The sequence below is a fragment of the Alosa sapidissima genome, chromosome 7 (genome assembly GCF_018492685.1).
Source record: "Alosa sapidissima isolate fAloSap1 chromosome 7, fAloSap1.pri, whole genome shotgun sequence".
Lineage (NCBI taxonomy): Eukaryota > Metazoa > Chordata > Actinopteri > Clupeiformes > Clupeidae > Alosa > Alosa sapidissima.
Window position 1 is genome coordinate 37,397,409 of NC_055963.1, and position 26,615 is coordinate 37,424,023.

Consider the following 26,615-nt stretch of genomic DNA (forward strand, 5'->3'; position numbering starts at 1 on the left):
AAGTAAACCAAAGTTAAATTTTGCTTTTTTAGGGCTGGATAAAGTTGACTAAATGGATATAGGCTGTTAGGCGTGAATAAAGTAGGCTACTTTGTTGCTCCAACCCTTCCAACGTTAATGGGGGCGAATGTTGACATTTTCGGTATTTTGCGCGAGAAACCCGGGAAATCTCCCTTATTTTCATTGTTCAATGTTGACGGAGCTATGGAACGAAAGAGAACGTTATATGGCGACAGAAATCAACAATCAAACAAGCCACTTTGATTTTTTGCTGTTTTCATTAATAGCCTACAAAAGATGGGTGACCCCCCCCCCCCCCCTCCTGGACAAAAAAAGTTAGGTGACCCTCCCCTCAACAAAGAATAAAAAGACATGACCCTCCCCTATTTTCCTCCGGTGGACCCGTTTATAAATAACGAACAGTCCCTAAGGCAAAACAAATAGCCTAGTAGCCTAATGAAACATACGGATTGATGTAGTATCTTTGTAACATTATTAAATTAATCTGTTACTATGCCTATGCCTACGTTTGCAAAAGAGAACATTTTAATTTGATTCACAATAATGTTACATTTAATTTACATGTTGACAATGAGTAGCCTAGTTTTGGTTGTTGGTGGCGTTATTGCATGTTAGTTACGCCTACAATGCAAAATTGCTTCCTCACGATTGGAAGCTCCTGTAGCCGCATAGGATTTCAAAACAGGCAAAATGCCACAAAACCGGTTTGTGAATAGGTCTGTGAGTTAGGAGTCCTCTTGACTTCTTTTAAGCTGTCACAGCTGGTGGGAAGGTGTGATTTGTTGGGGGCAGGGCCGGATTAACTGGGCACAAATGTCTGATGGCCCCCCCTGCCCCCCAGTCAACGTGAATCGGGTGGTCAGTTAATAGGCTATGCCGGCTATGCCATTTTGAATATTAGTGTCGGGTGAATTAGGAAATGTTCTCAAAGTAGCCTTATGGCTGAAAGCTGCCTGGGATCCCCCCTGTCAAGCTATATAACCATACAAACGCGCACACTCATTGTTTCAAAAGGAGTAAATTCGGCTTTGTCAGAACTGAGCTGTGGACGACATGGCACAGCATGCCCAATTGAAAATAAATTAACGCAACACAACACAGACCCCGCTTCTCTCGTGTCAGTCACTGACATGAACGAAACACAGAACCCGCTTCTCTCACGGCAGTCACTGACAGTAGCCTAGAATAAATGCATGGGGAAAAACACTTCCCCATGACAAAGACATCGTAAAACACTGAAAGTTAATATTTTGTCACTATAACATACATCTGTCCTTTGTTAAGATCCAAGTAGCCTAGTGCGTAATTCTGCTTCATAAAGTTGAACAAATACATTTGCTTATTTCACAGAAAAATATAAATAGCCAGTTAGGGTCTACAGTGCAGAGTTGGTAAGTTATGGTAGGCCAACTTGGAGTGAACATACAAACAGGGGAAATTCTTTCTCTAGTAGCTGCGTAGCCTCAGGTGCGCACGTAGACATGAGGCCGAACATGCAAGCGCCAATGAATCGTGCTCTCACGACAATCACAGCGTTAAACTTAAATAGGTTAACATCACTCTTAAGTTCGCCTTCAAGCAAGGAAAACGATGATTTGAAGACATCTGTTTCGTGTGAAGGGCAAGGGGTAGCAACAGGGCAACACAGAGACAGGCCCGATGCCAGGGCTGTTATGAGAGTATTCAAATATGGGATATTCTACGGGAAAACATTAAAACGGCAAGACAGCGGGGGGAAGTTAAAATACGTGAGAAACACGGAAAAAGTTGGCATGTATTGTTTCGGTCCCCGTGCACAGGGATTATTTGTCATATTATTAATCACATATGATTATTTGTGAAATTGTGCAAACAGGCGCAACACATTTGAAAAGGAAGGACTGGTAGCATGCAAGCTCACGGGAAAGATTGATTTAAGAACGTTATCACAGTGTGTGGCTGTGGCGCAAAGCAGCACGGGCGGACGACGGCGACAATTGGCAGGGGAGGGTCATGTCTTTTTTTTTAACAATTCTGTCGGAGGGTCATTGAACAATTTCTAGCAGGCAAGGGAGGGTCATGTCTTTTTTTAACAATTCTGTCGGAGGGTCATTGAACAATTTCTAGCAGGCAAGGGAGGGTCATGCAACTTTTGACTGAAGCACTCAAAATTCCTCCGGTGGCCCCTTCAATAAATAACGAACAGTCCCTAGATTGCTGCTGGGCTATATGTCTTGGTTCATGTCTGTTAACAACTCATTGCCGTCAAACGCGTAGCCTATCTCGCGGTTGCATCCATTACAAACAAACATGCAATGTGAACGTCTGGGATTGGGAAGAGCACTATATGCTCTACTGAACAAGCACGAAGTCAAACCTTTAAATAAAAAACACTCTTTAATAATCAAAAAAATAAACCGCTAATGAAGTAAACTTGTGACCATCAAAAATCGTTTATCGCCTGTAACTCCGTTGGCTGAGCAACGGAGGTTAATATGCTCTATATTTTGTCCAAATGATGTCTGTCTATCATCGTTGCACTCGGAGAAAACCAGAATGTTTAATTTGTCCTGCGTTTCTTCTACGGCTGCAAACGGGATTGACTCGCAGTTAACCAAATATTTCTTTATTGGGGCAGGGCAGGCATATTTCTGGCTATTATTTCTAAACCAGTCTGCTAAAGTCTGTAGTGAAGTCTGTGTAGGGTTTTCCAGGCTCCATTTCTTTTTACGAGACACCCTGCTCACTTGAGCCATCTACCGGTTGTTTGGGTTGTTGCAGCGTCTGCAGGTTGTTGCAGTGGAAAATACAAATTAAAGTCGCGTGATACCGCGTGATACCGCGTGATCCCACGCGCGGACCGCGAGTGAAGCTGGCCAAGTCGAAGCACTGCCCACTGTAGCTTGCGTTTTAAAACTCCTTCATCCCCTTTTCTATCCAAGTACTGAATGCACACAACAGGAAAATATAGTTTTGTCCATTTAGTATGTGATCCTGTCTGCAATCAAATTGAACTAAATTCAATAAATTGAACATTAGGCCTAAATCCGGTCATAAGTGGCAATGGACCTGTTTGACGATACAACATTCATTTCTTTTGATTTCATTAACAACAGACTGAGTTTGAGCTTATTATACAGAAAAGATGCATTAAAATGTAGCCTAGGCCAGTGTTTCTCAACCTCTTTTCAGTCACGGCACCCTTTACATGAATGAAAAATCTTAAGGCACCCCAAATTTTTGAACATTTTTTTATGTAGGCCTAGATTATCATAGGGAATACACACACTGTTTCTGAAGACCAACAAATGTATACACATGTAGCGTAGTACAACTAGTACACACACACACACACACACACAGAGGGAAAGAAGCTGTTCTTGTGTCTGGTTGTTTTGTATGCAGAATGTGTGGGGTCTTTGAAGATGTTCTCGGCCCGCTTCTTGGTTCTACCAGTGTACAAGTCCTGGAGGGAGGGCAGGGGGGCACCAATGATTTTTTTAGCTTTCCTAATTATGTGTTGTAATCTGCATTTATCCTGTTATGTGGCGGCCCCAAACCGAACGGTGATAGATGTGCAGAGGATGGATTCTAGCCCATGGGTTCCCAAACTCCATCAATGTGGGCCTCCCCTCTGAAAACAGTGACACCCACCCCCCCACAATAATTGTCAAATAATGATATTCACTTAAGTTAAGCCACTTAAATCGCTATACTATGCAATGCAATGCAATGAGTTTTCATCATATTTTCGACGTTTGGCTTTGTTGCCCATATCAGGCTCAGGCCGTGCAGCGATTGTGACAAATCTGTCCATTTTAAGTTGGCTATTGGAACGTCACATATTACCAACAGTCACATATGTCCAACCTCTTACGTCACTCTTGTGTCACTTAAAATTACATCTTACCGTGACTCGAAGAGCTGTAAACAGTGCTGTAAGGCCGCGTGTACAAATCCGCTTGGAGCTTCAGTGGAATTTTGATTTGCTGACGAGAACTTGCAGCTAGCTCGGCTGGCGGCACTATTGCTAAGTTAGGCCTACGTTATGAAGTTTGGCACAATAATCTCACACAGGATAGGGATCAATAATACTTTCCACTATCCCAAAGATTTAGTATACATCTCTTCCATGATTTATTTAGATTTTATAATGTTTATAATAAACGTTTTTCCTTCTTTTTTGAATCCGCGCCTCCCCTCATTATTTGGCGCCCCCCAGGGGAGGCGCGCCTCACTGTGGTCACTCTGGTCTAGCCTACTAGTGATAAAGGCATGGATTCATTTCTCTGCATCTTGTTGAGTTAAAAAAGGCCGCACTTTGGCAATGTTTCTCAGGTGGAAATAAGCTGTCTGGGTAACTTAACTAATATGGGGCTAGAAGACTCTGTATCTAAGATGACACCTAGCCCTGTTACTACCTGGTGTGCTTGGTTCCCAAGATTACTAAGAACGGTGTCTCACTTTGATTTTGGTCCAAACAAAAGTACCTCTGTTTTATCGTCATTTAGCTTTGATTTTTTTTCGCTCATCCACTGATTAATGGAGGCTAAGCATGTGATAAGGGAGCAGAGGCCATCTGGGTTTGTTGGCTCCACAGAAATATATAGTTGGGTCTGCATAGCTGTGGAAGTTTACATTATGCTGACTTATGATGTTTCTTAATAGAAGCATATATAGGGAAAAAAGCAGAGGACCAAGAAAGCTCCCTTGGGCCACACCGAAGGGCAAATCATATTTTACAGACACATGATCCCCTAGACCAGGGGTCTCCAACCTTTTTGGGAATGAGGGCTACCTGAAGGACCCGAAATCATATGGAGGGCTATTAATTTGAAACAAACAGACCCTCGCCCCCTTTTTGCGAGGGTAATCCTCCTAAATAATAGGCCTATGTGATTTTTACATTTAAATGATCCATATTATGTAGGCCTATAAGCCTTTATATATTAAGCAACTGTATTTTCATCTGATTCTTCAATACTTCAATATCAACACTAACAACATTTGTGTTCAGTTTGTTAATTTCAAAGTTTGCATGGGGAATCTGATCTAATTGTTTTAAACAAAAAAAGCAATCTTTTTGTGCAATTAATAATTTAGGTTACAATTTTTAGCATTACCCAAAATTAAGAATTCAGGGGCTGTTTAAGTTATGATTTCAGTGGACAATTAGGTTTTAACATTTCAATAGCTTTCACCAACACCAATCTTACTTATGAAGACACCTTTTACAGTTATTGCACATCTGAAATCTCTCCATGATCTGAAAAAAAAGGTTTTGTTTTTCGCCAGGTAATGCACAGTCCTATTGCATGCATGCATACCGCAAGAATTTCAGCACTTTTGTTACACCGGTACGGAAGAGAAAAAGTTATGCATCCATTGGCTACACCAGACGAGCAAGCTTTTTTTCCCCTTTACTGTCTATGCATGCGAGCAGCTTCCATTGTTGTTTAAAGATTGATTGGGAGTGGGGTATTTTTACTAGGGTACTTTTAAGATACACCAAACTCACAATTAAGTTTGTATGACGATTTTCAACCCACAGTTCGATACATACCTCGATTTTTTGGGGGGGACTTTTTATTAATTTGGAATACTAGAGAATTAGAATATTTGAAAACCTGTATAAACTGGACTGATTTGGACACTGAATATACATTGTATATAATATACAATATTATTAATATATTAATATCGTATTGATATATAAACTACTGATATAAAATGACTGGTAACGTTACGACCATGCTGCCTGTTGACTTGGAATCAGTTCCGGAGTGGTGCATGGCCAACAACAGCTTGTTTGTATTAAAGGCATCAGGCCCCAGAAACAGCCTATTCTTAAAGAGTGAAATTGGCAAGAATGGAGCTGCTGATAATGTGTAATCTGAGGGGAATTTTTTGCAAACAGCTTCAGGGACATGTTTTGTGCAACTCCTAGGTCTATTTTGACTTGTTGAAAAGAAGTATAATATGGGACCTTTAAATGTGTATGCTGGGGGGGCATGTCAATTGAGTGCAAGAGCACTAAGCAACTGGAATCCATGCATTTCCACAGAATTATTTTTGGAATCTGATCCCTTATCATACCTGTCCATTCGTACTCGTCGCTCGACTTAACGTGACTTATCGTAAATTCAAGATGGCGGCGAACAGTAAACTTCCTGAAGGGTACTGTCTGTATAAATCGTCTTGTAAATAAACTACCAGTGCTTTTTCAAAGTTCTCAATGTCTCGTTTTAAATGTCAGGGCCCTCGGAAGTCTACCAATGAAGTGTGGAGCTACTTTGAGCCTCATAAATGGTGTAAAATAGTGATTTATTGGCATGGCTAAGCCGATGCTCGAGGCACCCACATTGAAAACCTCTTGGTAGCATCGGCTAACTAGCGCCAGATTTCGGAGTGCAGGGGACAAGCCAAGATGAGCTATGAGACAAAAGTTCACACTCGGTATCATGTTTCAACACACTTTAGGTCAATATCACACTGAACTTCTCCTTTAAGACATTGTGCAAATAGCACAGTGTACATAACAAACTAAATCATCAGAGAAGGGTGGTGCATAAACATTACACAAGTATAAAGGACAACGGTAAAATAAATACATTCCTAGACCCTAAATAGTACTACACTGATATTGAACATCAGTGTGGTAGTAAATATAGCAAAGGGATATTGGGCATCACAGGCCCGATGAAGTGATTAGGTTTTTAATGTTGTGGGGTCAAAATTCAAGGTGCATGACATCTCAAGCTAGTTGAGGAATGTTAATCATTTGGCTTCTACAATTAAGAGTAGAAGCAAAAATGAAAGTGTAATAATGCTACATTAGGCAAATGGTGAAAATAAAATGGTTATGTGTTCTACAGTAATATTCACTCTGAAATGAACAAATGAGTGTGGTTGCATTGAAAGCTCAAGGGTCTGTATCTGAAGTTCTGTCTTTTCAAACCGCAACACAAGATTGTTGATGGTTGTGGCACAATTTTGGTCGCAGTTCACATATCATTACAGCGTTAATAGATGTTATTGTTTAATGTAAAATGCAAATAAAAACAAAATGTGATAATCTGCAAATTTTGTAAAACTATATTTAGCTGCATTTTGAATCCCAATCAGCCGTAGGATGACATTAGAATATGCAGTGGCCTCTTATTTTTTTTCCCCAGAGCTGTAGGTCAGTATGGTTATGATCTTACCTTCATAATGACATGTGGCAGGAGGCTGAAAAGACTTTGACTTAAAGCAGGGGTACCAAAGATCCAGCCCAGCAGAAGATTTCATATGGCCCTACATTGTTCTGGGTGGGAAGGGAAAATTTAAAATAAAACAAATTAAAATAGACATTTCGGGGGGCGCTGTGGTGCAACAGTAAACTGACATTTCAGCTGTCATCGACTATGTGTAATAAGCAATATCTTTATGATATAATAAATGAATTAAACTTAACACTACAAACCATCCTCAGAAAGGAAGATATAGGACAAGAAAAATGTGTTTCCTGAACTGACAATTACATTATGCTGATGTAGTCATATACTCTGTTTGCTGGTGAAAAAGACTGACATGAAAGCAGTGGTGGATCTAGAGAGTTTTTCCTGGGGTGGCATGAGGTTCCAGGAGGGGGACCATGGACATTATTCAAAATGGTAAACGGATTTCATTGAATGTGTTTTGTTCTCTACACTACATTACATGGGGTGGGAGGCGAGGAGGAGGATGTGGGTCTTAATTTGTGAATTGTGCACCCTTTCTCTGTGTAATCACTATCTACAGTTTGTGTAGTCTGTACTTAAATTGTACAATGTCAAACAGCAATTCTAGGAGGGTTTGGGGGTGCTCCCCTGGAGAAGATCTCAGATGACCCCTTAAATGATGTCTTCTAGTCAGTTTTGAAGGGATATGGACAAATTTAGTCACACAAAACAAGCCATCAATATATTTAGGTTATCTGGATTGAAACAAGATTCTGGGGGGTTGGAGGTATGCTCCCCCAGACAAAAAAAAATGACCCTTCAAATGATGTCTTCTAGTGAGCTTTGAGGGAATATGGACAAATTTAGTCATACAAAATAAGTCTTCAATAGATTTAGGTTATCTGGATTGAAACAAGATTCTAATGCAAGATTGTTGCAATGATAACCATGACTGACTGTCAAAACATTTCCCTCTGATTCAATAAAGTTTCAGTCAAGTTCCTTCTTAGTCAAACATTCTTTTTGGATTTATTACAATACAACAATTTAAAATGTACATAACAAGAATGTAATTCATAGTATACCCCTCCACCTCACTAACACACACACACACACACTGAACAATTCTCTTATTCGCAAAATGCTGCTATTTTATTACACATGACTATTAAACTCTACAGGTTAAATCAATTTCAGATGGCGGTTGCCATGACTTGAAAACTGTTGAACAAACTCGTTCAAGTCAACTGCTTTTGCACGGTCACTGTCAATGCTGAGCACAGCTAAATGGGACAACCTCTCAGTTACCATAGTTGAATGCAGGTAATTTTTCACGAGTTTGAGTGGAAAAACTGCACTCACATCCAGCTGTGGTAACTGGTAAAACAACTGCAATCTTGCATAAACAATGCATCTCAGACAACACCTCTTTAAAAGGGTCCAAATAACTTAGCAGTCTAAATACAGCAAGTAGCCCAATGAAGTTCAGGTCAATTTGACACAGTAGCCATCGAGCCTTTGTAGATCTTTCAGGATCAACCTCATATGATATGTCATCAAACACTTTGAGTACTGCAGACAATGCTGTGACAGGCCAATCTGGTGTCGCTGAGGCTTTAAAGTTCTCTAGGGGGGCCACTAAACATCTCCGCTTGTACTTCCATTCACTTTTGATGGACATAACAGCCGGAAAGAAAAACGTACAATTTCTTGAGCAAAGTAAAAAACTCCCCAGCTTCAGGGACCTTTTTGACGTAATCAACAATGACCAAATTTAAGCAATGAGCATTGCAGTGGACGTAAAAAGCATATTTGGCCACCTGTTTTAACTCTTGTCTGCACCCCTGAGCACCTGCTACTCATTACGGCAGCACCGTCATACCTTTGGCCCACTAAATTCTCCATGTATTCAAGGCCATACTGCTCCATACAAGAGATGATTTTGTTAGCTAAGGAGCTGGCATCCAAATGTCCGGCTTCCCAAAAGCCTAAGAAGCCCTCCCGTAAAGAACCATCATAATAATACCTCAAGACTATGGACATTTCTCCCTTTTGCTCGTCAGCTGTAACAGAGAAGTACTGACTAGATTTGACTTCTTTAAGTATGTCCTCCTGGACCATCCCTGCCAGGGTTTGTAATATTTAGTTTTGGAACATCGCATTGCGGGGGCATTCTGATAGGCATTCTGATAGATTTTTTTTAATAAAAGAGTCATGATCTCCTACTACGTGCAAAATCTCAAGTAAATTGCCTATGTGCCTAGACTCATAATCTTCGTTATGCCCACGCTGAGCTATATTTTTCTATTTTGCATTTCATCATCTTTTGATGCTCTCACCATGTGGTCTTTGCATTCAAATAGCATGCAAAGCAATATGCAGCGTCCATGGCCACTGAACATTCCAACAAAAGATATTCCTCATACCACTGTCCTTGGAAGCTCCTCCTTTCCCCTCCCTGCATGGTTTTGGGAAATACCTTTAACATACCTTTAACCTTCAGCTTTGATATACTCTGAGAAGAGAAAACAAAAAAATACAATCACAGCACTAGCAACATGTTCAATTTTTGTTGTATTTATCTGAACAAGATCAGTAGTTTTTTTTTTGCCACCTAGAGTTGGAAATGTCTTTTTTACAGCAGTGATTCAATGTACCATGAGGGCCAGCTTGACATTTTCTGCTCCTAGCCATCTCTCCAGCTTCACTTTCACACTCTTCACTGATTTGCCGCTCTCTCTCTCCCTCCTACATTTCCCTCTTCTTCAGTGGGCTGCTCCAGCCCCGCGTGCTGCTTATGACCCTTGTACTGATCCTGCCCCTTGTGCCGCTCCTGCCCCTCGCACTGCTTCTGCCCCTTGGTCCACTCTAGTCTCTCATGCTGCTCCTGCCCCTCGCACTGCTTCTGCCCCTTGGTCCAGTCCAGTCTCTCATGCTGCTCCGGAACCTTGGTTTGCTTCTGGCCCTCGGTCCGCTCCATTCTCTTGTGCTGCTCATCTTTGTCTAACTTGCCTGTGCTTTTCTCCTTCTGTTTCTCTAGCTTCTCTCCAGTATCCTGGTTTCTCTCCCTGTCTTCTCCACCTGTGTCCAGTTCCCCCCTGTTATCTTTGGTTGGAAAAAACTTGGCTATGCCCAACCTTTTCATTTCTCATCCTAATCTGACCTGCAGTTTGTCAAACATAAAAATAGCATGTTGGTTAAAATCATGTCAATTGCAACTCATCTATCCTTAGTAAATCTATCTATCTAATCTACAACCCCAAAACAGAAAAAGTTGGGACGTGTGTAAAATGCAAATAAAAACAGAATGTGATAAAATACAAGTCTCGTAAACCCATATTTAGCAGCAAAAAAGACATCGACAACATATCAAATGTTGAAAATGAAAATTTGGACTATTTCATGGAAAATATATATTAGCAACATGTTTCAAAAAAAGTTGGGACTGGAGCATGTTTACCACTTTGCTGCTTCACCTCTTCATTTAACACAATTCTGTACATGTTTAGGAACTGAGGAGACCATTTGCTACAGTTTTGAGAATGGAATGTTGTCCTATTACTCCCTGATATAAGATTTCAGTTGCTCAACATTATGGGATATTCTTAGTCATGTTTTTCATTCCATTATGCACATAATTTGACAAATCTGGACAGCAGGCAGGCCATCTTAGCACCTGGACTCTTCCTCTATGGAGAAATACTATTTAAATATGTGCAGAATTCATCTTCGCATTGTTTTCCTGAAATATTCAAGGTCTTTCCTGGAAAAGACATTGCCTGGATGGCAGTATATGTTGCTCTAATCCTGTATACTGTATGTAGCTGACAGGTCCCTCACCATTCTCCCTTCCTTCCTTCACACCAATTATTCGCAAATTGCAGCAACGTGATCTATTTTCAAAGTCTCCCAGAATTCAGGCCTATTTCTGTCCACAGAGTGTAATTCTAGCTTGTAATTCTATTAAAAACACATTAGGCTAAATCTAATCATGTTTAGCATCACAAATTAGTATAAACAAATTAGCCTAGACTTTTTTAATGGTTGCTCCTACTCATGATTTTGACACATTTTATTGGTGTTTTGTGGTACAATATCTGTGTTTTGGTGTTCGCAACCAGAGTTTTCACATGTTGTGCCATATCCCAAACATTATTTATCATAAATGAATTACAAAAATCATGCATATGAATTAAATGTAACTGTCCTGAACTAATGAACTGCATGCACACATTAAGCATATATATGCATTTCCTACTTTATTTTGCTTAATGTATACCTGTCCCATGGTTTACCAACACACTCTACATAAAGTCACTTTGCTACTGTTTTTTCATCAAAAAAATATTTGGTAGCCATGATAACCTAATATCACAGTGGAATACATGGGTGTCAAGCAGAAAGATTGATGCCTTGATGTCCAGAAACATAAGACAATCTACTCTTTATCCCTTGTTTTGGGCATGCACACTTATTATGTATCATTACCATACACATTGTATTTCTGTTTTTTTTTTTAATATTCCTGATTTTAAAATGACTTTCATAGTTTAAATGGTGTACATTACATGTAGAAAGCTAGTTACACTTGCTTGGTGATCATTTTTGCTTGTCAGGGTAGTTTGTCGGCATAAATGTCATCACCAACACAGTCATTACCAGCACATTATAGCTTGAAATGTAGTGGTAATGACGACTGTGTCGGTGATGATGGTTGGTGTTTGCATACATTTAAAGTAGTCTTTTTTTTTTAAATGTGTTTTTTTTGCACAAAGTCAGTTCACCTTGGGCTCCTAAATTATAAAAAATTAATTGCAATAGATTACGATCAGTGATTTGTCATCACCACAACAAATGTCATTACCAGAACTGCAATGTCATCACCATCACCATGCATATTTTTGCCGATAGATTGATAAATGACAATAAATGACATTAATAAGATATTTTTGACAATGTTGGACAGTCTAAATGGCCACTGGATTAAAACAGATTTGATATATGCCATTTATTTCAAATTAATTTATATTCCAAGCCAGGGTCGAGCAATAAATTAAAAAAATAAGATACTTGAACGACTATAATTCATGTTGTAAGTAAAATTCAACAATTCTAATAAGTTCAAGGTAAAATAGACTTCATGAAACCATAATTGATCATTGATTGTCATGTCATTTACTTTAAAATGTAAATATTAGATGATGTGATGGTAATGACATTTACCTGAAAAATTATAAATTCCCTTATATTATGGTCTCAACTAAGCTCACAAGGTCACTCCTATCAAAATGACTAATACTTTGATGCATACCAATTAGTACAATTTTTAATTTTATTTTTCAAAATTTCAAAAACCCAAATTGACCCGAAATCTGAGAAACAGTTCACTTCAAGCTCAAGTGTGCTGACTTAGACTGCTGGTTAGCAGCGCTCTCTCAGCCGCTCATACTGTTGCTCCAACATGTCAGTTCTGTTAGTTTCCAGCTCTTCCCAAAGTTGGTCTGCCTGTCTCCTAATGTCTGCTGTTCAACCCTCCAATTTCTTGTCTATTTTTGCCAGGAGCTCCTCTTTCAGGGAAGCAATTGCTTCAAGTATCGGTTCTTGCTGTTCTAAAGCCACAGCCGAAGCTGTGTCCTTAATGCTAGCCTGGGAAGAGCTAGCTAAAGTTTGTTTAGCAGGTCCACGATGACCAGTCATAATTGAATTATAGGCTACTATGAATGACAATATGGCAGTAGTTTAAATGACATTAGTCGATCCACAGCTTTTGTTGCTATTCTGTGAACTTTAATATATAATTCTCCACTCTAGCAAGGAGCACCAGAAAACACGTTCTCCTCACATGGTGCTGCAACCGGAAGTCTTCCCTTTATTTTATAATTATTTATTTTTACTTTTTATTCTATTTTAACCTTTTAAACCCAAATCTCTCTAACCTTTCTCTTGAAAACTATCATATGTTCTTGCAGGATTTCGACTCTTATTTCAAGATGCCAAAGAGGTGAGAGAGATTAAGACCAGAATGCTTTCCAACAATACAGATCGCTGGAAATTGCCTTATCGTGAGCTGGAGAAACTCAGGCAGGTTTGTTCACTTTTGAAGCACAACTCATCCACACAGGAGGCTCTAGGCAAAATCTAAGGCCCAGGCTACACTGGGTTCTCAAGGCAAGCGGTACGTTCATGGAGCATACTGTAAGCGTAGGTTTAGAGTAGGCTTAGAAGACTGATCTAATTTCTTTGAAGATACCAACTGCTACCACATTTGGTGTAGCCAGTTCCATTGATTACACTGGAAGCTAATTATTGCAGCAGACGCTCCACAAACGAACACTTTGGTTATGTGCCCAGTGTAGCCGCCCTGTTAGTGTAAAACACATGGACAAAGACATGGACCAAATTTTTTTTTCTTATTTCTTGGTAAATACACATTTAGATATTTTCCCAGCAATGAAAATAATGTTTAGTCCATGCCTTTGATACTTAAGATTTTACCTGCCTTTCATATTAGGGTCCTAATAATAACACTTGGTTAGATTTTATTTTTGCAGTGTGTTGTCTGTGTCCTTTTGGTAACTAAATATGAGTTTAGGAGATTTGCAGATTATTACATTCTGTTTTTATTCACATTTTACACAACATCCCAACTTTTTCTGATTTGGGGTTGTACAATAATGACTTGGAGACTTATATCTGCAAATCTCCTAAACTCATATTTAGTTACCAAAAGGACACAGACAACACACTGCAAAAAATAAAATCTAACCAAGTGTTATTGATCTTATATTAAGATCAGACAATCTTAGATTGTTAGATTTTATTAGATAAGCATATAAAATGTGGAAAATGACACATTCAACTATTTCATGGAAAATATATGTTCCTTTTGAATTTGATTTGATAACAGCAACACGTTGGGATGGGGGTAACAAAATGCTGGAAAAGCAGGAAAAACAAAAAGAGGAATGTTTCACAACTAATGAGGGTAATTGGCAACATGATTGGGTATGAAAAAGAGCATCCCAGAGATGCAGAGTCTCTTAGAAGTAAAGATGTAGGGGTATTCATCACTCTGTGTAAACCTGTGTGGACTGTGGACAAATGATGAAACAATGTCATTTTAATGCTTTTAATGCATGAAATTGTGACATATTTTGGGAGTTCATCATCTACAGTACATAATAGTGGTGTCAACAATAATCGATTCGGCGATGCATTGCAATGCGGGGCATGCACGATTCAGCATCGATGCGGCAACGTGCCATAATCGATTATGTCACTGTTAATTTCCTGGCCTTGAGTGGACAATAAAGTTGTGAAGTTTCAATTACTTCTGGGGGCATTTCCGGAGCAACGTTGTAATGACATGCGCAGCCTGTAGCTACATGCTAAGCGGCAGCACTAGCTAGCATAACAACAACACTAAAGAATCAAGATGACGGAGGGAGATGAACACGATAGACGGGTAATTAAAAACGCACCCTTGGAAAGTGTGCGAAAACGCAAGCTTGGAAAGCAGACATCTGGGCACATTTCGGATTCTACAAAGTTAATGGGAAACTAGACAAGGCGTACGCGGTGTGTAAAACCTGCCACACTAAAATCAAGCACGTTGGCAATACAACTAACTTCACGAACCATGTCGATCGTTGGCATCCTGAGTTGGCTTCGTTACTGTGTGTGCAGTATGTGCAGTGTAGGAATTTCACGACGGCCATGGCCATCGTTGCCCGAGGTGGCCGTGATGTCCCTTTGAAAATCAGAGGTTTACAGGCCACGGTGGCCTTGGTGTCCCCTTCTTTCGATATTCTGTTTTGCGTCCGACTAATAACGATTTTTATTTAGCATATGGCCTGTCAAAATAAGCATTCACAGCGCAAATTAATTTAGTCTTTTACGCAGTGGAGAAAGTGACAGCGCATGGCAAGAAAGAAAGTGCATCCAAATTCACCTATTCTTCTCAGTTGAACTACTCCCTAACTGAGTAGTTCAACTCCTGTGGTGAACGGTTCATGAGAAAAGTAAATAATATAATTAATTTTAATCATAAACTCTACTGAAGGTTCTTCGCCTATCTCCCTACCCATTCATATCGGTGGGATACTTCACGAACCCTTCATTCAACACATAACAAACCATATATCAGAATAAACAGCTGACCTTACCGAACAGAAAAGTGTAAAGCAGTCCCCTGTACAGTTAGCCGTTCCAGAGTAATCCAGTTTTCAATTTGCAGCAAATTTCGACATGCATGGATGTCTCCAAATTTGGGCTTTAAGTTTTACAATGTGTTTAAATTATTAAACGTATTAAAATGCCATATCCAATACCCTGTACCATTCAATTTTATTTAATGATATTAATGTGAAAGATACAGGAGAGTGATAATACACACATAGCAGCCAATAAAATCTGTTGTTCAATATCTGACTGCTTGTATTGCCTCATGACCTAGAAATTTGCCTTGTGTGCAGTAGAATTTTGATGCATCGCAATGCATCGTAGAATCGAATTGAATCAAATCGTTACCTGGTGAATCGTAATCGAATCGAATTGTGAGGGCAGTGCCAATGCACACCCCTAGCACATAATATCATTAAAATATTCAGAGAATCCAGAGAAATCTTTGCAAACTAGGGATAGAGCTGAAAAACAATATTGGATGGCTGTGGTCTTTTGGACCTCAGATGGCACTGCATTAAAACCAGACCTATTTCTGTATGGGCTCAGGAAAACCTCTGATAACCATTGTCTGTGAGCACAGTTTGATACTGAATTCAGAAATACTAGAGTAAACTTTACCATGCAACAGCCAGAAATGCCGACGTGTTATCTGGGCCTGAGCTTGTTTAAAATGGACAGAGGTAACGTGGAAAAGGTCCTGTGGTTAGACCAATCAAAATTTGGAATTCTTTTTGGAAATCATGGACTCATCTGGGCTAAAGAGGAGAGGGCCTATCTAAGCATCCAACCTTTCCAACTTGTTTTTGTCCTCAAATCGAAACTGAACATCTATGACCGTGCATTAGTGCTTACAGCATGGACATCTGGCAAGGCACAATCAATTTAAAATGATGTATACAGGTTTTGAGCAACATATACTGCCATCCAGGCAATGCTTTTTTCTCCAGGGAAGACCTTGAATATTTCAGGAAAACAATGGCAAAATGAGTTCTGCACATATTTATACAGTATTTCTCCATAGAGGAAGAGTCCAGGTGCTAAAATGGCCTGTCTGCAGTCCAAACTTGTCAAATTAGGTGCATCATGGAATGAAAGAATACCTCATACTGTTGAGCAACTGAAATCCTATATCAGGCAGGAATGGGACAACATTTAATTCTCAAAACTCTAGCAACTGGTCTCCTCAGTTCCTAAACATTTACATTTTGTAAAATGAAGAGGTGAAGGAGTACAGTGGTAAACATTCCCTGTCCCAACTTTTTTTGAAACATGCTGCTGACATGAAATCCGAAATGATCATATATTTTCCATGAAATATATTTCAATATATATATAGTCAAAATTGTCATTTTCAACATTTGATATGTTGCCAAGTCCTTTTTTGCTAAATATGGGTTTACAAGACTTTACAAGATATTATCACATTCTGTTTTTATTTGCATTTCACACAACATCCCAACTTTTTCTGATTTGGGGTTGTAGATATATCATGTGTTTGTTTTGGCATTGTTTATTGATTGTTTCTTTTATTTTCATCTTTTAGTTTCGTAGAGATATGATCAAAGCCATCCCACTGCTGCTGATCTCCATACCACCCTTTGCTAACTATGTGGTATTTATCCTAATGTAAGTGCTCTCATCATTCTTTTTTTTTTTTAAGTATATTTTTTTGGCCTTTTTATACCTTTAATGATCGTGACAGTGGAGAGTGACAGGAAGCGAATGGGAGAGAGAGCAGGGGTGGGATCCGGAAAGGACCACGGGGCGGGATTCAAACCCGGGTCGCCGGCAGAGACACCGTTCCAACTTTAAAACGTCCGGTCAGTACCGGTGTAAGTTGCTCGCGAAAATGACGTCAGGTGGGCGTGTCGTTCGTCCGCCATATTGGATTGAACAGAAAGCGAAACTAAATTTTCACAGGTCACAAATTTGGTCCGAACGCCACGAAACTTGACGTACATTATCCTTGGACCAAGCCTCACAAAAGTTACCAAAAGGATTTTTGATTTTCGAAAGCGTTTGCCCATCACAGCCAAACGAAATCGGCGGCGAAGCTCCGAAACAGGAAGTCGTCCATATCTCAGGAACACTGTCACATATCGATACCAAATTTTGGATTTGAACTCGGGACTCCAATGTGAGGGTGCATAAGCTAAAAAAAAGAGAAAACATTCCAAAAGTTTCCAGCATTTGGCAAACCACCCACCCATATTTGGTAACTATCACCCTTCACATTTGCAGTTGTACGTCATTCACAATGCCTTCCAAGTATGCACAATGTCTTTGGGCAGCCACAATGTCTCTGGGCAGCCTTGCCCAATCATGAAATCCTTGCTCAGCCATGGGATAGTATGGACTTACGAACTGAAATGGCAAGGAGAACATTAGCTATTTATTGCTGACGTAGTACAGTTATTTTCACATTGACGGTGTTCAAAATACATTTTTCATTATTGTTAAATATCATGATGGGAGAGTATTATTAAAAATGTTACAAGTATGCAAATTCATATGTTTACGGGCATTTAGGTTTTACTGTGTTGTTTTGTTGTAAAGACATGCAAGGCATTCTGGGCCATGTAATAAACAAACAGTGGTCGGCAGCGTTAACTTGATTTCCATACGTATGAATAGGTGTTTCTGTAAACCTAGGGACAATAAACAGCCATCTCCGTTACAAAAACGACCTGGTAATCGCTCACTGAAGAGGAAACTATGATAAAAAGATTGTTTTCCTCAAAGCAGGGAGTTGACGACACAAGCATGAAATGTCACGTTAATGTTAAATACATCTGAACGCTAGGTGGCAACGTTGTATTACATTTCACATACATACGGTGACATCATTAGAAATTATTGGAAATGTTATTTCTTGTTTATTCTAATTGCAAACCACACACATCCATTCAGAATCACACATTTAATACTGAAAGACTCTCATTTCGTTTATTTGATGTTGCCTAGCAACGCAGCCTTCAGAGCAAAGATTCTAGAACAGGGCTTCAGAGAGAGATGTTTTTTCATCCAAACAATGCTGTCATTTGATTTTATTGATTTGATCTCAGTCATAGAAGCTAAATTCGAAGGCAGGCCCAAAGGTAAAATCCAACGAACCGCTTTCAACCCGCAAGCCAGTAGTTGAATAGCCCTATCCTAGAGCTTTTGAGATATTGCCACTGCTCCAACACTGAAAGGCACTGTTACAATGCCTGGATCAAGCCAGGTTCAGCATAGCGTATGCCACTGTCTGCTCACGTTGGTGACCAGACCAGGGCAAGCACACTTTTGCAGTTCCCGCCGGAAATGCAGTCTAGTTACAGATTACAGCTCATGGAAATCCAAAATATTAGAATGAAGAATGTATGACCTAAGATGAGCTCTAATCAGGGGCACGTCTCCCAAAACCATAGTTGCAATTTCAATTTCAAAGCGCCAAAACATTACACATTAAAACATTGAGAGAGCCCATGAGTAACAGGGGTGAGGAAAAACTCCCTAGTATTGGAAATACATATAACTAACTAACACAGCACAGCGAAACTAAATCGCCAGAGTAGCAGCCAAAAAGGAAGTAGGGTCATATCTTAGGAACGCTTTCACATATCGAAACCAAACTTGGTACATGAACTTGAGACTCCAATGTGAAGATGCACGAGAAATGTGGTATCTTTTGACCACTAGGAGGTGCTATAATCACAGGAAGTAGGCTCATATCGCAGCAACGCTTTCATGTATAGAAACCAAATTTGGTACATGGACTCGGGACCCCATCCTGAGGAGACACAATACATTTGGTGTCTTTTGACCACTAGGGGTTGCTATAATCATAAGAAGTAGGCTCACATCTCAGCAACGCTCTCACATATAGAACCCAAACCTAGTATATGGACTCGGGACCCCATCCTAAACGTCTGCATTTCAGACTTTTTCGTCCCCGTGAGAGTTTAACAAGGTGCGATAATTCAAAATCCCCATATTTTCTTATAGGACAAATCGCTAGATACCGGATCTCAAAGATGGCAGCTTTTTGGAAGGTGAACTTCAGAGGTCTATTGACTTGGGACCTCATCCTGAAGACACAAAATAATGTGGTGACTTTCAACCACTAGGGGGCGCTAGAGTTACAGGAAGTTAGCTATATCTCAGCGACACTTTCATTTATCAAAACAAAACTTGGTACAGGGACTTGGGACTCCATTGTGAGAGCACTCATATAGTGTAATTTGGTGCCCTTTGACCTAGGGGTCACTAGCCTGGAAAATCCAGACCCTGGTAATCTAGAAAGATTAAGGGTCTGGCCACGAAAAATGTAATGGCCCAACTCGAGGGGCAGCAACAAGCATGCATTTAAAAATCTCACTGCAGGCAATTGACCATGTTTACTCTGAATGATTTCGGACTTCGACGCAATCGGATAACATTATCCATGAAAAACTACTGGAGCGTGTTAAAGACACTAAAACTCTCACAAAACCAAAGAAAGTAGAACTGAAAGTTGTGAAGAGGAGAAGCTTATTCGGAGCACTTTAAAACACCTCTCTCTCTCTTTTGGCTATTCATCTTACCATCAAAGGGGCTGAAGGCCCTGCTTTGCTTGATACAGGAAGCACTTTTTCCCTGATACACCATGAGCTGTGGAAAAGAATACAGAGACCAAAAGAACAGTTAACCTCTGGTGGCTATCAGGAGTTTGCTTTGGCCAATGATTACTGGACATACACTTTGTATGTGATGTCTGATTCTGGTCTTTTACAGTCATTCTTGGTCTTGACTTCATGCAGAAGACTGACATGCACCTAGACTTTAAAAATGGGGCGTATGGGGTTAAGAGTCAAGAAAGGCTTACTTACCATCCTTTTCTCAACCAAAATAAATGGGAGGAGCAGTGGCAGTTAAGTCATTCTGGGAGAGGCTTAAACCTCTATTATGCTCTTCCACCAAAGTTGTCAACTCTACCTCAGCGGCCCTTCATTGGGAGTGCCTTTGCTGAGATACCTCCAGAGGCATCTCCTGAACTTGAGCAACTTATGTCTCGATGGCCAACAGTTTGCTTAGGGAAGCTTGGGCAGACGTCACTTGTAAAACACACAATTCGAGTCTCGCATGATATCCCTATATGGTGTCCGGCGAAGGTGAAGTGTGGCGTCTGCGCCTTTTGTCTAGTATTGAGGTGTCGCCCGGTGTGTATAGTCTCCAAAAAACGTAATACTCAAGTGAAGAAAGGGGAGATCGCACACAGGGGCTGAGTACTTCCAAAAGTGTATTTTAAAAAGCCTAAAAAACAATTACAGGCCAGATAAACAAGGAGTAAACGTTTCGGGTCTAGCCCTTCATCAGTGTTCCTTGTACGTGACGTGTCACAGGGCGCAGCGGCCATTTATAGGCTCGCCTGCCAATCACCCAATAACCCCAAGACATATGAGTGCATTCGGGGTCACAGTGTCAAGTCAAGTCAAGTCATTTTTATTTATAAAGTGCAGTTAACATGTACTTAGCACAATCCAAAGCGCTCCACACACAAGACATTGACACATAAAGACAAACAATGCTGGACGGAGCGGCGTAGTCGCCAGCGTACCCGTGACATAAAGACAAACAAACAATTTACAAAATAACAAAAGACACAAGAGTGCCGGACAGAGCGGCGTAATTGCCAGCGTACCTGTGACATCACACCAAGACATAGGCTACACAAATAAACAGACAGACAAATAGACAGTGACAGTAAAGCAAGCCTGCCTTTACAAAGACAATAGGCTTACAGAACAAGACCAGACATAAAACATAAAACAAACGAGCAAAACTCAGAGCTCATGCAGACAAAGATAAAGACAAACAGAAAAACACTCAATAAGTCCGCAGGCAGGTGATGATTCTTCGCCAGCAGTTTAGTCCACAATCAGTGTATCCAAATCACCATAATTTCATCACAAATCATTACAATTACATACAAACATGTACAGGAGATATAACCACATTTGTATACAGAAACATACAGTCACAAAAAATGTTTAAGAGGCTATGCCATATTTAAATGTTTGAAAATAGAAAAAAACACAATATTTAGAGAACAGAGAGCATATATTGATCTAGGTACACATCCTCATCATCATCATCATCATCATCGCACTTCGGATATCTTGCATCCATGTAGGCCTAGTTCATTATTCAAACAACTATATTCATCACAGCCAACTTGTTAAATTAAATTCATCATTAATACCACTAGGGTGCAGAGTTTTAAGTGTAAAAATCCAGAAGGTTTCCCTTTGTAAAAGTATCCCCCCCTCTACGTGTTCTATAACAGTGAAGACGAGTGAGGCCAGCTGATGGCCGACTTCAGTGAAATGCCTCGCTACTGGCGATTCCTCATCTTTTCGTCTAATTGCGCTGTTATGTTCTATGATGTGCGTTTTTATAGGTCTGTTGGTTTTGCCTACATATTGTTTATTGCATGGGCACGTAATCAGATACACTACCCCAGCAGTGTTACATGTGGTGCATTGTTTAATTTGGAAAGTCTTGTCTGTGATGGAGCTTGTGAACGAGGTGGTCTTTTTAGTGTTATTTTTACACGCAGCACACCCTTTGCACGGAAAGAAACCAGTGATGTTCCTTAAAGTGATAAAGTGATAGCTTTCAGTGTGGTACAATCTCTGTAGGCCTAAATTAGGTTAATTCAAGTGTCATCCCGCTCTCCCTTATGGTTGGCTAGTGGTATCTCATTTCCAAGGGGAATATTCTTCACCCCTATGTCTTGCAACTCGGTTTTGAGGGACAAGGGCTAGGGGTAAGATGAAGGTATAGGGGAAGGGGTAAAACAGAGAATTGAGATTGACCCTATGTTATTTGATATTGTTTCATTGGGCTTTAGTGGTGGTGTTGAAGCCTATAAGCCCAATGTTTTCTTGTCAAGTGCTCTGTTTGTGGGATTTTTTATAATAAAGAGCACAAAAGAAATACCTGTTATGTCCTCCATAGTAGAACTTTATGAAGGCCTACACATTTAGGAACAGATATTGGGTTCTGCCCAAAGTCGAGCAACATAAAAGTAACGTAAAAGTTGCGAGTAACGTAAAAAGTTACTTTCCATAGAGAGTAACTAAGTAAAGTAACGGGTTACTTTTTTGAGAAGTAACGAACAAACACTACTTTTTAAAAGTAACTTCCCCAACACTGATCGTTGCAAGGAAGGTCTCCTGGGCATTCATGTTTACGTCGATCTTAGATAATTGTTCTATAAAATCGCCTGTGTCTCTCAAGTAAGAAGGTAATGTCACGACCAAAGGTCTGAGGATGCGATCTACATACAGAGATATGGGTTCCATCAGGCTGTCATTGCATGCCACAATCAAAAATATTTCTTTCGGCTTTTTAAAATACACTTTTGGAACTACTCAGCCCCTGTGTGCGATCTCCCCTTTCTTCACTTGACCTATACGGTGTCCCACATACAGGGTATCTGCAGAAGAAAGCCATAATAAAGCAACATCTTCAAGAGATTGAGGCAGATGGTATAAGCCGTCTTCCTCTCCATGGGCATCACCGGTCGCACTTGTGCCTAAACCAAATGGAACCTGCAGATTCTGTGTTGATTACAGACAACTCAATAAAGTAACTGACTTTGACGCTTATTTAATGCCAAATGTTCATGACATTTTAGAGTTTCTTGGAGGTGCTACCATCTTCAGTTCTCTAGATTTGCGATCTGGCTATTGGCAAGTTGCCATGAACCCAGACATCATTGAGAAAACAGCTTTCACTACACCATTTGGCCTTTTCCAGTTCAAGACAATGCCTTTTGGGTTAAACAACTCAGCTGTCTCTTTCCAAAGGCTAATGGAGAGAGTGTTGGGAGAACTGAGAGGGGAGTGTTGCTTTATTTACATTGATGACATAATAATCTTTTCTAAATCTAAAAAAGACCATCTACGGGACCTCGAGAGAGGTGTTCAAAAAACTGCACCAGGCCTCTCTCACTCAATGTGAAGAAATGTAATTTCTTTAAAACCACCTTATCTTTCTTGGGCCATTTGGTGTCTGGTCAGGGAATTTCGGCAGATCCAGTTGAAGGCCATCAGTGAATACCCAAGACCCCAAAACTTAAAGGAACTACAAAGCTTCCTGGGTTTGACAGGCTGGTACCATAAGTTCATTAATAACTTTGCTGACCTGGCCGCTCCCCTTGACCAGCTAAAAAAGAAAGACCTACAATGGAAATGGACACATGAGTGTGAAGAGAGTTGGAGAAAGCTGAAAGATGCCCTCCAATCACCACCTGTGCTGATCCATCCTAATTTCTCCAAGCCCTTCGTAGCAGTGATGGTACTTCCTCAGACACAATTAATGTTGTAAATATGAAGCCATACTTTGGAACTATTCCCAGTGTGTGAAATCTGGGTGGGGGTGGGGGGGGGGGTGGACTATGTAGCCACTGCCACATATACAAGGGCTCATAAATGAATTAATTAGCGAATGAATGAATGTATCTAAATAAAGAAATATAAGTTAAAAAAATAAGAGTTATTCCTGGCCAGGTTATGTTCTGTTGTGTAGGCATATGAGTATGGAAAGAAATTGCACTTAAACAGGGATTCACCTTTCACTAATTTTTCCTCACTGACTGCACATCTGTTTCTGAAGCGCAGCTTGCGCAGGCAAATCAGCTGACCGAGTTCCGTCATAGGGTGGAGAAATTTAAACTAGGAACATGGTGTTGGAGGGAGAACAAAGGAGGAATTAAATGGCTTCATGCTGATCGCTCGTCGGTGGATATTTGTTTTTTCGGGTCGGACTAATCTTTGGAATACCACCGGGAAACGGAGCGCGGGTGAGACGTGTCCTTTTTTATTTTTGTTTATTGCCGGGTGTTGTTGCTGCCACACAGATTAAGATGTGGTTGGATATTCGTAAAACTTAAGGACTTATTTTTTCGTTTGTGGATTATCTTTCCTGGGATTTTGGATTACGGTTTGTATCATATAGGATCAGAGACTGAGTTAAATGAACTGAATTAACACACAGACTTTATGGGAATACAAACGGACTGAGATTAATCTTTCTTCTTTTCTCTTTTTCACGCTATCTAGCAAATAAATAACTCAATTAATAGTACAAACTGTGTCGGGAACTTTATAATTTGTTGTAATACATTGAATTGTTACAGTATATCAGTAAATAGCTCTGCCCATTACTGTCCCTGCAATTTATACATCCAACCATAAACTTTTGTTCTACATTTGTGTTATTATGGAATTAGGTATCTCTTCCCCCGACATGTCCTGATTCCACATTTCTGGACATCTCAGCAGCTTGTGGAGTTCCAAGCTGTTTATCACTCCCATCGAGTTCAATCGTACAGACCTGTGATCGATGGCCTGATGCGAGCAGTTCCATCTATCAAAGATGTTAATCTCCAGATGTCCCTCTTGGAGCTGTGTGGTAAGGTTTGTATTTATAGGTTTATAGTGTACCTCAGGTGGTATGTGTGTGTCTCCACATAATAATAATAATAATAATAATAATAATAATAATAATAATAATAATGCTAAAATAGTAATAAATAAAAGGACAAACTACCAAACACAAACTTAACTCAATATAAGAAACAAAAGGAAAAATATACAGTACAGTACAGAAGGCAATTGTATATAAGTGGGTCTTTAGACTAGATTTGAAAACAGCCACTGATGGTGCAGATTTGATGTTATAAGGGAGGCTGTTCCAAAGCTTGGGTGCTCTAACTGCAAATGATCGGTCACCCCTAGTTGACAGTTTACTTTCTGGAACAACTAAAAGTCTCAGGCTGGAGGATCTGAGGGGCCGAGCCGGACAGTAGGGGGTTAATAAATCTTTTAAATAGTCAGGTGCCAAACCATGTGACGCTTTATAGGTTATAAGGAGGATTTTAAAATCAATCCTAAAACAGTGAATAGTGGCCAGAACTGGGGTGATGTGTTCCCTAAATTTAGTCTGTCAAAAGTCTGGTTGCTGAGTTCTGAACAGTCTGTAAACGAGAGATGGATTGACGATTTAGACAGGTGAATAAGGCGTTGCAGTAATCAAGTCTAGATTAAACAAATGCAAAAAGCATTGAACTGATTTTGGAAATGTTTTTCAGTTGGTAATAAAAGGACTGGACAAAGGAGTTTTACATGTTGGTCAAATTTTAAATCTGTATCGAATAAAACCCCTACGTTTCTAGAAGTAGTTATTTGAGGCTAAATTTCCAAGAAAAGTCTGAGTATGACTATAGACTTTGTCAGGGTTGATGAAAATGACTTCTGTTTTGTCAGAGTTAAAGGAATTATCCGGAGTAAAATGCACTTCAGATCAATTTACGGATGATTGGGAGTACATACGTTGAGTTGACATCCAAATCATGTCATTCGGATGTGTTTTGAGAAAGTTCGATGTTACCGTTTTAGTCAAAGCTCGTTAGCGTGGAAGTGAGAAGGGCATATTATTTCGCCGCTACAAAACGCTATTTTTATACCTCTTCTACAGTTCCAAACAACATTGCACTTACGTGGTAGTGAGTAGAGGGTCCCTAAAGCCAAACCGAAGTATCCCGAGGTCTTTATGTGGTCGGATAGAGAGTCCAGAATGAATTTCATCAAGCCAGTACCTTTCCGGAAATGTTGCCATCTTTGCTGCCAGCTTTAGGGGAAAGTCCGTAGGAGTCGATTGCCAAGTGTGCTCTGGAAATTCACAATTTCGTCGCCGTTTAAAAAAAAAACAAAAAAAAAAACAGTTTTCTCAAAACACATCCAAATGACATGATTTGGATGTCAACTCAACGTATGTACTCCCAATCATCCGTAAATTGATCTAAAGTGCATTTTACTCCGGATAATTCCTTTAAGCTGTGAGAAATTTTGTGACATAAGGCTGTATACTTAAAGCATGGTGGACCCCAACAGAGCCAAAAATGTAGCAGAGAACATGCCAACATTTCAATGTTCGCTGTTGGCTATTGAAATCATTTAGCTAGCCCAGGGGTGGGCAAACTTTTTGGCTCAAGGGCCACATTGGCTTTTAAAAATTGGTCGGCGGGCCGCACAACAACCAGCACCCCCCCCCCCAGACCCCCCCCCCAACCGACACACACACAAAAAAAGATATTTTTTTTGTAGCCTATAATTTAGTATCAAAAGTATTTGTTTTAAAATATTAATTGCTGGCCCCAGCTGTGGCGCAACGGGCTGGGGCACCTGCACCTACGCCGGC

The 26,615-nt window shown here is 40.1% G+C and overlaps 1 protein-coding gene across 4 annotated transcripts in view; it reads left to right on the top strand.

Annotated features, from left to right (window-relative positions):
* The window catches only part of letmd1 (LETM1 domain containing 1), a 50,292-nt gene that overhangs the window by 18,884 nt on the left and 4,793 nt on the right, over window positions 1–26,615 (top strand). For all 4 annotated transcript variants that reach the window (XM_042098248.1, XM_042098249.1, XM_042098247.1 and 1 more), the window contains 3 exons: window positions 13,172–13,287; window positions 16,930–17,012; window positions 24,646–24,832. In XM_042098248.1, the coding sequence (XP_041954182.1) occupies window positions 13,172–13,287; window positions 16,930–17,012; window positions 24,646–24,832 (386 nt within the window). The remainder of the gene's footprint in view (window positions 1–13,171; window positions 13,288–16,929; window positions 17,013–24,645; window positions 24,833–26,615) is intronic.